This window comes from Pectinophora gossypiella, chromosome 1 (assembly GCF_024362695.1).
Source record: "Pectinophora gossypiella chromosome 1, ilPecGoss1.1, whole genome shotgun sequence".
NCBI classification, from domain to species: domain Eukaryota; kingdom Metazoa; phylum Arthropoda; class Insecta; order Lepidoptera; family Gelechiidae; genus Pectinophora; species Pectinophora gossypiella.
Window position 1 is genome coordinate 9,706,958 of NC_065404.1, and position 13,405 is coordinate 9,720,362.

General features: G+C 38.4%; 1 protein-coding gene across 1 annotated transcript; it reads right to left on the reverse strand.

The window, feature by feature from the left end:
• Positions 1-2,265: 2,265 nt before the first annotated feature.
• Positions 2,266-10,487, reverse strand: LOC126369219 (protein big brother-like). Its single transcript, XM_050013539.1, has 3 exons — positions 10,155-10,487; positions 9,101-9,280; positions 2,266-3,578 (listed from the first exon to the last, which is right to left on the reverse strand). Exons 1-3 carry the CDS (start codon positions 10,326-10,328, stop codon positions 3,231-3,233), a joined length of 702 nt encoding a protein of 233 aa, XP_049869496.1. The 5' UTR covers positions 10,329-10,487; the 3' UTR covers positions 2,266-3,230.
• Positions 10,488-13,405: the final 2,918 nt, after the last annotated feature.

Consider the following 13,405-nt stretch of genomic DNA (forward strand, 5'->3'; position numbering starts at 1 on the left):
GATTACACGAAATGCCCTTTTGGAGCTTCGCTGCAACACTGACCTGCGCTTTTTGCGCAAAAAGAATGGCCCGATAAATCACGGGTTCATTGTGTACCAGATCTCTGGATAGCGTTCCTCCATTTTTGCCTTGTACAAGCCCCAGTTTTTTGCTGGCATCGATCAGACGATGTCCAATAAAGGTACCTGCTCAATTTTGACGGTCAAGGTGCGGCGCGTCACAATAAACCCGCGATACGATCGCAATGCTCAGTTCCGCATAAAATGTAACATAACTCGAACTTTTTTTTTATTTTAATGCTTCTGTGTGTTTACTTTGTATGAAATCTATGATCAGTGCATCTAGTATAAATGGCTATTCATAAAAAGATTGTAATAAGTATTCCGTGTATTTTCTTATAATAGTTTTTAAATTTTCTTCGCACTATTCGGTAGGTTCTTCGGGTTCCATAGTAAGTATACCTAAACCCAAAAATACTAATGAGATTTTGTTGCAACTGTTACCGGGTAAGACCCCTCAGCGTTCCCCATTTGTGCGGCCAAGTGGTTAATGCCACCTGCGGCAAATCAATAATAAGTCACGACAAAAAAAAAATATTTGAACTGTTGTTTATTCATTCGTCTTTATACCTGTAATAGGTAGGTTACAGGTATAAAGTGCGGTGTAGGTATACCATGCCCTGATTACATTTGCCTAACTTATGTAGTAACAACTGCTTACCTAGTTCCTCCCTGCAATTAGTAACATTATTATGTATCTACTGGTATATTAAGTATACTTTTTAAAATAAATACGAGAGGTACCAACACACATTCAGAATGGCAGCAAATGACAGCTATTCGTTTTACAGCAGCATTTAGAACAGGCAATCAAGTGTGTTGTTCAACGAGCATGAACGTGAACATTTCCCGGCCAAATTGCGTATAATGAGCGAGGGCGCGGACGGTACGCTGCGCGGGCGCACGGCACAGGTGCGGCGCGCGTGCTACTAAAGCTAATAAATACTTATACAAATTACTATTTTATAAAGTTTAAATGATCTAAAGTAGTACTTATACTTACTTACTTCCTTTATATTATATATAAGCAATGTCAATCTTTCAATGATGGACTTTTCAGGGTACGTTCCCCAAAAATAATATCAGATGGCGTTATACAGATTTAACGTATCAATTACCTATTTTATCATTACTCGGGTACACAATTATACAAAAATACAATGTAATGGTCTGCCAATACATTACAGAGGTAATAATTGTTGCTTGATATTTGGATCACATTATGAATAGAATTATGTTGCTACCTATATTGTGCTTCTCTTGATTTTGACCAGAATAATACTGGTTGGAAGATGTCATTCTGCCTGGGTGTAATAAAAAGGTTCATCATTTATGCCCATAAACAAAGATAAAAGAAGCTTATGTCCGTTATGCATTAAATTAGAAGGAAAATCTTTATTGTAGCCTAGAAAGTACCTTATTATTTTATTACCTCTGCTGAATTTAGACCTCTATTTACTACACTTTCCATCTCTCGCGACTTAGTAAATAAGTCAGTTCTGTGAATACATCTAGTCTTATAATAAAAAATATGTTTAAGTACTTAATAGGTAATACTTATTGCTCAAAAAGTTTTTCAACTATCTACCCTGGGCAGCGGTGTTCGGCGTAATTGCATTTAATTTCACTAGCGTGTCCGACGCGGGGGCGCAACCCTTGATACACTTGAATGCTCCGATACCCTGTCAATGGAACTGTAACACTAATAATGATCATCCCGATGGATAACGCTGCTTAATTTCTAACTAATGATACAAGGGAATTTGTTTTAGATACTTGGTTAACATACCTGCGTTATATTTAAAGATAAATACTTACATAATACCTACGGATGAAGTAGGTCGGGCGATTGACATAAGTATAGGGTAATCTTCCTATACCTAGTGTAGTCGAGGGGTTGATTCGAATCAAACGTTAATATCTCTATTTCACGCTTTATTACAAAAAAGCGACTTCAAATTATTTGTAGGTCTGTTACCCCTTCATGCTTAAAAGCTGTACCGTTTTAGATGAAATTTTGTATTGAGACATAGGGAAGATTATTGAAGAATAATTAGTTAAGTATATCCCGAAAATCACCTCCAAAATGAAAAGTGAAAAGAGGGTTGAAAAAACGTGCCGTGCGTGGTAACAGTACCCACTAACTTGCGGGCGGAACGATGTGAAGGATTATAGGATACGGAACGTAATCATTAAAAATCGACATTATAAAAGACGTAAAGATTTATTTACATTATCACAATATTTTGTATTCGGTCTTTGTTACATATAAAATCAACTTAAAAATAATTAACGTGTACTACAAGTTAAACAAGAACATAATTACCTTAATGGCAAAATTAATTAAAAAATAATCACTAACGAGTGATATTTTGACTCTGCTAATATTACAACGAATGAACCGTTTTTACTTTTCGCTATTCTGGAACATTTCGCATTTAGACATTCATTTCACAACATAAATTATTACCTATAAGTATTGAATCAGTACAATTTAATAAACAAGAAAAAGATTGCACAATTTGTTGTATTTTACGGAATATGTACCTTTTGTGGATTTTTTAAGAATTATTTTTATACTATTACTACATTAAACTTATCTAACATTGCAACTAAGTACATTCACATGAAGACTGATAAAATATGAACGAGTAACTTAGAGTAGACATTAAAATATCTCTTTTTGGTGATCAAGTCATTGGCTTAAGCTGAGGAGTAGTGTACCCTTCACACCTAACATCACTATATTCTATGATTTTATTATGAAATAGTACTTATTTAGTGTTCGACCTTACAATGTGGAATTCTAAATTACTGACTGACCTACTGAAGAAAACAGTTTAAAAGATCGAATAGAAGCTGATTTTGATTAAGTAGTTATCTACCTAAGTACCAATCTATACGTAAGTAACTGTTATAAACTATGGACAAATTCTCTTACAGGGAATAAGTAGAGTAGCAGTCCACTCGGAAAAATTCTATAAGTACATACGAAATAATGTATAGGTCCGATACTTCAATTAGAGTTTGCCTACACATGATAAGACTCCTGTCCTGAGACGTTTGGTATTTGCTGACATGCCACGAACGCAAAAGATGGGTTGTCTTGCCTCTTTTCAGATGTTTAAGTGTCTCAAGTCAAGTTTGAAGTTAAATCTAGAATGCAACATTTACGAGATGAGAGCTCCCTGTGAGTGAGGTTTGATGTGGACGGGGTGCGGGTGAGGGTGTGCCGGGTGTCCGGCGTGCGGCGGCTGGCGCGGTTGGTGGCAGCGCGGCGCGTGCGCGTGCGAGTGGCGCAGGTCGTCGCCGTGCTCGCGGTACGCTCGCTGCTTGTCCTCGAACTCCCGCAGACGCTGGTTGTACCGTTCGATCTGTTCCCTCAGCGCCGCGTCCTCCATCGCCGCTCGCTCCTCGTCCAACTCCAAACAACCAGCCCCGTCCAATCGCTCCAAGTCGATCCAACCCCGCCATCGCACGCACACGCCGTTCATTATGAACCGAGAAACGATGTGGACCTATAACAAACAAAAAGCCCGTCAAAAAAATGGTCAAGCCGGAAAGCATTTTTAGACAACTGTTTCAGAAAAAACAAAAATTGGGCAAAAACAAAGACGCCGTTGGTGGCGCGACGGCGTGAGGGCAAAGAGCATTTATCAATCGGTCGCATGTGGCACCATCTTGGATTAGTGAGTGAGCCACGTGCGTCTGGATTTTTTTGCCAGACTCGTCATTTAAATCTTTGAATTCTTATGATATTGAATGAAGTTAGTACTTAACTTAGAAACGGTTATAACAATTATGTTCTTGTTTAGCTTTTTTAGCTTGTGGTACATTTTTCTACTCGTTTTACCAAAAGATCGAAGAAGTTGATGGCACTTAAAGCTAGAAGGTCGGTGCAACAGACGGCAGGCGAGCCAGGCGAGAGAGGCTTGCGATCGCGTGCGCATTGTTCCGGCATCCGCTCCAAACAAACCGTTAATTGCACACACACACGCCGCCGGAGTAATTTCACTAATAACAGCCTTTTTGGGCTCGTTTCATTCTTCTGTTTATACCTCGCCTGCCGTATGCTTCCAAATATTGCTTACTTTAATACTTACAAGTTACGTTATGTTATACAAACCATTTATTGTAAAGAATTGTTTCGACTAAAAATGATGTTCAAGTTTGATACCTTTTTGGACTAGCCGGTAATAAATAAATTAACAGAAACAAATACTAATCGATAAACTCTCCTAAGGTAATTTAAGATTAAATTATCATTACTTACTACTAAATTTTCATAACTCGTAAATATTTAATTTGCCTGCTAGCTGAATTTAGTTTTTTTTTTGTGTGATAAATTACACATGATCTGCACACTCGTATATAGAAATAACGATTTATTTAGTGCAATTAATGAGATTACACGTCTAAAAGCATATAACGAGGGCGAGGGCGGCCATCTTGATGGGCGGGCGGCGCGTCCGGGCGCGCTCCAATCGCTCGCTTTCCCCGTATCGATTGAACTGGAAACGTTTTCCTTCCCTTTCCCGAGGGATGAATTTCCATTTTGTTCCATCATGAAATGCCGACTGCATGAAGTTGTCGAATATTTTATCCTAAAAACATTTTAGTTTTCCAATTCTTATTGTATAAGTTGGATGATCAACTAAAAATATACTTAGTAAGTACAAATGTATTTATCGACACGGAAAAATAATTTTCGAAAAACTATCGGGACAGATTACTAAATAGTTCTATAAGTAATACCTTTATGTCAAGCTGACGACTAAAATTAACACCTTAAGCAAGTAGGTAAGTACTTGAACTGTTCTTTAAATCCCTAGTTCTCTATTTGGGAAGTCTAATTCGGTTTTATTGATTTGTACATGAAGCGAGAAATGTCTATTATTTTTTCAGTTCTGTTTTAGAATTGTGAATGCATCTCAGTCATATAATACATTGTGCTTTAATGAAATATCGTTAAAGTTAAGGGCTCGAGCACACTCAAGCGCGTAGTTAAATGAAGCGAGTGTAAATAAATATAAGTATTCATGCAGCAGCACAGCGGGTGGCACAAAACGAAGGGCTCAATTCAATAAAACGGACATCAAATGGGTGCCTTCTAAAGAGCCATGAAAGTGTAAAAGGATATAACTATGTTATATTTTTAGATATGTCTGCTTTTGATATACGCGAAGTTTGAAGATAAAATTTATTACAGTTGGATAAGGATCGAGCTGATTTCGTGTGTGATATTATAATTTAATAATGAAACTTAAGTGCGTGACGGCTATATTGTTATAAGTTTATATAGGTACTTTAGTTAGGTAGTTTACATAATAAGGCTAAAAAACTACATGACGTTAGAAATTACGGACGATTCTAGGCGAAAATGAATTAGCGTCAAAATGGCGGGACCAATTGCTTAATGTTGAAATTGCATAATGTCAGATATAGTACCCATCCAGTACTATTTGGTACCTAAACTACAAAATCTAGTAAGTACCTTTTTCATTCAAAAGATATACTTAAACGATAACTGTGGTCCCGTCTTGACGTCAATTGATTTTACAAAACAGTACATAATATTTCATCCGAACACTACTTATACAAAAATAATAAGGTATAAGGAATCGAGCATGGGCTAGTAGTATACGTATTATAGGCAGTTACATGGAAGTCATAGGCCTTTTCATTTGTACCTGGAATTTATTGATGCGTGGTTGACATAATTGTATTCAATTCAAGTCGTCGGAGTTTCTGTTAAATGCGTATGACTAATATCTCCTCAACCGGGCTTTCCTACTTGTAGGTTTATCAATTATATTAACAGGTGAATACAATTACTTACTCATGTTCCTTACATATCGGAGTATCAATTAGGTTATTTGTATCGGGGGAAATGTTTTCCCTTGCAAAGGAAAAATTGAAACAACGTAACGTAAAATCCTAGAGGATTCTCTTCATACAATTTTCCTTTTGGGTCAGATATCATTTTGTTTTTGTACTTTGTCTTTTGGTTTAGTAAAAAGCGAAGGTAAGTAAGTAAATAAACCTATTAGATACTTACACACAACTTTATTCTCTGACCTTTCTATCCCAGACCAACTAAGCTAAGGTCGCCCATCGGTCAGTTTACTTTTGGTTAAAGAAATTATATCTATTCTTATATTATAAGATAAGATGTATGGAGTCTTCATAATTAATGCATTAACATGTTCATCGGCATGTGCATTAGAGACCGGAGCAATCACGCGTAAGATGTCATTCACCGGAACATTGTATGAAGTTTGTATGAAGTATAACCAAATGAAGGCAGAGCGTGACCGACACGTTATGTGCGGTGTTACGGAATTTATTTTTTTTGAAGGGTTCTCCAGGTACCGCGTCGGCTAGATTGATATTTAAAACTAATGCATTGGAAGACAGGACATTTAGTTGTACTTTTTAGATAGAAACGAAAACTTGCCTGAGTATAATTTATCAGATAAAAATAAAGTACTTACTGGCATGGCAAGAAAAGATTATTAGTAGGTACCTACATTGAATACCTACCTACATAGAAATGGTTAGATTCCTAGGTCAAAGATAAATTATGAAAATCTGATTAAGACAAAAAAGTTTTCTTTTTTATATTTTTTACTTATTTATTAATAAAGAAAAATGTAATAATATGTGAGTCATTTCTCATGTTTTTCTATGACGTCTCAGGTTGCTTTTTCATACAAATCCCATAGTCATTTCGTGTTTTGATTTGACGTTTAGTAAAATGTATCTGATTTGACTAGTTGGAAACTACCCTATTCCTATTATGTGGTACCTAACTATTGCAATACTTTTGTTACTTACCTACCTAAGCACCTAAAGATTTTATGACTCTTCCACAATGTCTTCAATAATACCTACTAGCGACTTCTATTTACAACCACATACATTTAATGTTACTTACAACACGTAGTTTACAGAGGGCCCTTGGAAATATTTTCATTAGTGGCTTGAAAGTTATTTATGTCTTAATTTCGGCTTGGTCAATGTAGGCCGGAAGACGACGCTGACGAGCGATGCCCGCGCTGGTGACGGATGACGTCATTACCAGCTCCAGCCTACTTTCCTCATAATGATTCACGTACGAAACGAGTAACATAAAGGGACAACTCGTTTTATTGCAACTCGAGTGGATTATTTATGATTTAGGTAAATAATATTTTTGTTTTGTTTTGTTAATATTGGATGTAATTTATAGCTTTTTCGTAATGTAGTTTGATGGTACCATTTTGCTGGTAATTCCCTATACAATCGAATTGATACTCGTAAAAATATGAAAGAATTGTTTTGATATTTTTATATTGCAATCTGCTCCTATTTATCTATGATAAACTAAACATCACAGACTTAAACATAAGTAGATAAGTACCTAGGTAGTTTGTCTCGGCATGTCATCTTATATTATTATCATCATTTCCCTAGCTTTATACCGTTTTTCACAGGGTCCGCTTACCTACTCTGAAGATTTGTCAGGTCCGGTTTTTTACAGAAGCGACTGCCTATGTCTGACCTTTCAACCCGCGAAGGGAAAACCAGCTCAATACAGGTTAAGTCATCTTATATTATTATATTTTAACTAATATTAGGTAAATTTTGATAATGAAACGAATGATGATTGTAAGGAAGGAAAATAAAGCGATCGGTTTTTTTTGCCTTGTAATATTATATATCCGATGATTTTTGTAAAACTAACTGCGCAATAACTTAGTTACCTACCTACTTATCATAATAAGTTGGTATTAGCTAAGTGAGTACTAAATAATTTAGTAAAGATGAAAATTTTCTATTCGCTTCAATGATGATCGAATGCTTTTAAAAGTTATACAAAGGTACTTACATTACCCATGAAGACGAAGAAGAAGAAGGCCTTGACGGACATACCACGAACAAATCCAGGATGTCTTAAGTAAATTACAATGACAATTTGATGTACATTGCGGAGTGTGTGATCACGAATATTTTGCAGTTTGAGGTTCAAATGCCGGTGGGAACACATCACGAAAATCACTTTGTGATCCCTAGTTTTGTTATACGACATTACAGGCTGATCACCTGATTGTTCGAAAGAAAGATGATCCGAGTTTCGGAAGGCATGTTAAACCGTTGGTTCCGGTTACTACTTACTAATGCAAGTTAGTAGTCGTTACGTGAGCCATGTCAGGGGACTTTGGCGGCTCAATAGTTACCCTGACACCAGGGTTGACGGGATTGGTAATCCACCTCACAACTCACTTTAGAAGAAGACCCCAATTGGGAATATAGACGTGAGCTTATGTTATGTTGTTTATTTCAAGCAGGTGGAGCAACATGGGCATGAAGTGTGCTCCAAGCAACCCATGATTGAAGAGGGAAGGCACGCCGCACCCCTAGCAATAAGGTAAATAAGTCGCGTAATATATTTACCTATACATTTTAGTTACTGCTACGTACCCCTTCGGGGATACAGGCGTGATGCCAATCTATGTTGTTGTTAAAATCATAATCAATTTTTGATTTTAAGTTTCAAAAAGGTCACTTGGAATTGTCACTATACCTACCTATGTATACAAGGTGTTAATGATACCGTACCAAATACTGAGGGGGATAATTGACTTCATGATTCTGAGTTAATATCAAGTGGAGTTCTTCGTAGTATCTATGTAAGTTTAAAAAAAAAGTCTTTTCTCGTCATCACATCACTAATTTAAGAGGCACGCTCTTGTCAGTGTAGCCTTTTACATGCTTCTCTAGTGCGGGTTGTGAAATCAATGGTAGACCTTACAAACCCAGGTGTCAGGGTTGCCATTGAGCCACGAAAGGCCCCTGACGTAGCTCATATAACGACTAATATCCAAAGTACGAATTATCTTACTTCCGGACAACTATGTTATCAACCGGCAATATCCTAAGTCCTAACCAAACTGGGATCAAAATGTGATGTGTCCCGCGGACCTCCGGATCGTGAGCCGATGGTCAACCACTGGACCGTGGAGGCCGTTAGAATGATAGATAAATATAATCAACATACCTTCCCAGTTTCCTTCTGGAAGTCGCAGCCGCGGTTGTTGTAGGGAGAGTGGTCAAACACCAGCTGTAAGTTGGTGCCCGTGGCGGTGAACGCTATCTCCGTGTGACCCTCGCGGCAGCCGCTCGTGAACCGCATCTGACGCTCCTCCGGGGGCCTGTCCCTGTAGCCTGTGTAGCGGACCTGGTAGCCAAACAGGACAGTGTTTCAGTATTTGAGCTTCGAAATTTTCATGGACCATCAACGAATGCACTCAGCGGGATAAGTCGGGTGCAAACGGGTCGGGTGGGTGGTGGGTTTTGAATGGAACTGTTAAGAAAATTCCGCGCTACAACCCACTAGTCTCGCTTTCCCGCCTCTAACTGTCTATCAAATTTAAAATCAGGTAGGTAAACTCAAAACATAAATACCCTTTATACATCCCCCTGTTGGGCACAAGCTTCCCCTCAATCAACTGGAGGGGTATGGAATATACTCCAAAATGTTGTTCCAATGCGGGTTGGTGTTGGCCGAGGTGTTTTTTACAGTCGAGAACAACTGCTTAACGTGCCCTTCGTAGCACGGTTTTTCGGACAATCGGGTGATAAGTTATCAATAATATCATGTTATGCGGTCGTAGATTGAAAATCTTGTAGAATGTTTTGATTCTTTTCAAAAACTTAATACCTATGCTGTTTAATTAACATAAATTATAAGAACGCGTCAATAAACAGCCAAAGGCAAACACAGCGAAGTGAAGATATTTTTTATAAAAAAATATAAAAATCTACCTCCTATTGCACAGAAATGGAAACTACTTAGGTAGGTACCTACTTACCTACCTAATCACTAGTGAATTTAACGCGTGATTGTTTATACAATTAGAAAATATTTTTTGATATTAATGAATTACTTACAGTTGCAAATTAATGAGTATTAAGCATTATTATTAACGCGCTTTATTAAGATGACATAATGAATGTAGATACAATTTTTCCTGTTTGTCGGTACACTTGTAAAATGTAATGTCATTTAGGTTATAACAATACGTGAATAATTAATTGTTCTAAAAACATACCTCGCTCTCTCTGCTCAGTCTTTTGAATAGATCATCGGATTCGAATTTCCCCTTTTGATCTGGAACTACGCGGGGCATCTTGAAGATGAACCGCGGTTTGGGCTGCTCATACAAGCCGATGGAATCGAAGGGCAGCATACCAGCGAGTGCCGCCGGGTCACTCATTGTGTGCATAACACGAAGACCACGATCACTCAAGGACAAGTCCTAATACACTCCTTGACCGCGCACCACACTGACTCAGCGCCGATGATTCAGATGTTACTACGAAATGTCCCGAGTCCGACTTGCGACACGCACGACTACCTTCCACTATAACATTCGATAACTGAATGAACGCTCTCACATCTGCTCGGGGAGAATTTCCACCAGGGCGGAGTCTCGCCGTGGTGGGGAGCCACCGGGCCAATGGCAGGGGCCCGCGGCGCCGCCCGACGCCTTCCCGCGCGCTTTCTGGAGCTTTCAACCGAAAAGAGGGTTCCCCCCTCGAAACATTCCAAAATAAATACTGTAAACGACAAAGCACATGAATGTATAATGATGGGCATTATGCTCTTTCGACAATTCGAGTGTTTTATATACTTGTATCAGAGCTTTTGTTCCTTTGTAACGAGATACATGTACGCTATGTACGAGTATGTTTTATGAGGGGGAGCTGGATCTCAGGATCGGATAAAACGAATGAAACGTGATATTTTTGTCAGGCATGAAAGCTGCAGTTATTGGACGTCTCTGTAATTGTATTTTATAGCATTAATGCTAATAAAAGGGTCCCAGGGCTGCTAATAATATCACTAGGTATCGACTGGGTTGTTTTCAGTAGTGTATGTAACTGATATAGGGAACGTTCGTAGCAGTTGCACACCCAGCTAATAATCCAAAAGGAAATAAAATAGATAAGCATTTTCAAAATAACTTAAAGCGGTTTTATGTAGTAGTGATATAGTCATACCATATTTACCATTCAATTAATTTTCTAAATATTCTTAGTTCCTAAGCTGGAAGAGTTTTACGAGAAAGTTTTCAAACTAGCAGTAACTGGTAAGTAAAATAATCTTTTAAGTACCTAAGCATCATATATTCACTAACATACTTGGCTCGACCATTATAGACTGCCCATAGTCTCACTACCTAAGTATTCTTTAGGCGGGTTTAACAGAAATCTCAGTGAATAATGCAGACTTAGTTCGTCATGACAGGTAATACAAAATCGTTTCATGCGGAAAGCCACGGGAGCTCCGTGGTTCCTTCGCAATGAAAATCTGCACATTGATCTAGGTCTGCCAACCATTGCCCAATGGCTCAAATTAGCTTCCAAACGTTTTTTCGATTCTGCTCCGCACTACCCAAATCCCCTGGTAGTTGCGGCTTCCGAGTACATTCCGCTTAGGGACAGTACTGAAAAGTATCGGCGTCCGAAGGACGTAATATACGATCCCGACGACCCGATTACTCTAGCCATAGAGGCAGCCAATCAGCTCGCGACACCAAACACTTCAGGTTCCCGATACCGACCCCGCCGGCGTGGTCGACGACCCACTAGGGTCGATTAATTCTTTCAAATATTTTTCCTTTCATACGACGCCCTGAGCCGAGTTTCGCGCCCAACTGGGCACCCTCAGGCCTGTTGTCTTAAACGTTGTACCGGGTGAGAGCCTTCAGCGCTCCCCATTTGTCCGGCCAAGTAGTTAATGCCATCTGCGGCAAATCTACAATAAGTCACGTCAAAAAAAATAGAAAAAAAAAGTTCGTCATGCGATGGATGTACCTCTGACTAGCCCAATATTTTGCAACTTATGTTGTGTTCATCATATAAGAAAGTTCACAATCGCAACATGACGTGACTTTTTGGATGTTGCCCACTGTGAATACTTAAATCGGCTAAAATACCGCTTAACGTAGTTTATGATATCGACATCCAACAGATAAACAGAAATCAGTCGACTTATCTCTTCATATTGTGAAAAAATTGTATGACTTAATGTACTGGCCTAGCGTGGTGTTAATTGGCAAAACCCTTTGAAAGTTCCTAGCATAAAATACCATTCTAACAGTAAACTTGTAAAGTCTGCAGTAATAGAAAATTATGACCAATAAAAAGGCACACAACAAAACATATGGACCTACTAAACAACAATAAAAGGCTTTAGAAGGAACAAATGCTTGTAGTCGGCATCGTTTAAGTAACAGTTTCCGTACAAAATGTGCCAACAATAGCGACACTTACCGTGTTATCTTGATATCACAACACTCGATACGTTTCACAGACGCCGCCCATTGTCGCAGGCAAGTATTAGATAGATAATAATATACTTAAGGCCACAATTAGAATTAGCTACCTGGTTAAATGGATTGGTAGGACGCCATAACTTTATGGCGTGTACCAATAAAGTAAAGAACGTCTATACTCTGCAATACAAAACAAAATAGTCGTGGACTTTCCGCAGTTTTTCACAACACCGATAACAGTTAGCGACGGACTGTGGTTACGATTACTGTAAAGTAAAAATCACTATGATAATGCTATGAGTCTGACAGCCGTCAAAATGGATTTCTCTCGTGATCTTTCTGTAGCTACTAAAATAGATTGACCAGGGAATAGTACACGATCTCTAAGAAAGTAGGTACCTACCTCCCAATAAATAATGTGAAGAATAGTAGACGAGCAAATTACTATTATCTGGTAGGAACCGATCATTTCTGGCAGGAGACTTTATTTGCATCAACTCATACGGAGGAAGTCATGGATACTCTATTGTTAAAGGTTTTGTAATATCGCTGGTAGTTGTTCACACGTTGTGAACAGACTATGATTGCTATTTTAAACAACTAGATACCTACTTACTACCAATTTTTTTTCCCTGGTTAGGGTGTCGCAAAAGGAGTCCCACACCTACCCTCCCTTTTCTGCTAAACATAGTAAGTTTAAGAAATTTTGGTATAATTTCCAAAATGCTTAATAGTCACGTCTTTTTATTATTGCAGTCAGGGTCACGTGTCGTAGCACGGTGTTTGATCTTCGAACACATACAAAGTTCGCTGGCGGACGTCGAACACGCGACCTCCCTTCGGAGACAAGTGCTGCAATTGTTTCCAAATCACGTACTAGGACTATGGACGAGGAATTTGGAACGAATACGAGGGTTTCCCAATTTATTATTTAATCAGCATGAAGTGTCAAGCAAATAGTATGTCAGATTGAAGAAACAGCTTAATTTGCATATAACTTTCGCGTTTTGATTCGAATAGAA

Bases quoted from the DNA above. Each gene is read 5' to 3' on its own strand.
- LOC126369219 (XM_050013539.1), bottom strand. From the start codon at position 10,328: ATGCACACAATGAGTGACCCGGCGGCACTCGCTGGTATGCTGCCCTTC. The intron at 9,281-10,154 runs GTATGTTTTTAG...TTTGGCTACCAG, and splicing joins GACTGAGCAGAGAGAGCGAG to GTCCGCTACACAGGCTACAG. The intron at 3,579-9,100 runs GTATGTTGATTA...TGTTTGTTATAG, and splicing joins TCCAGAAGGAAACTGGGAAG to GTCCACATCGTTTCTCGGTT.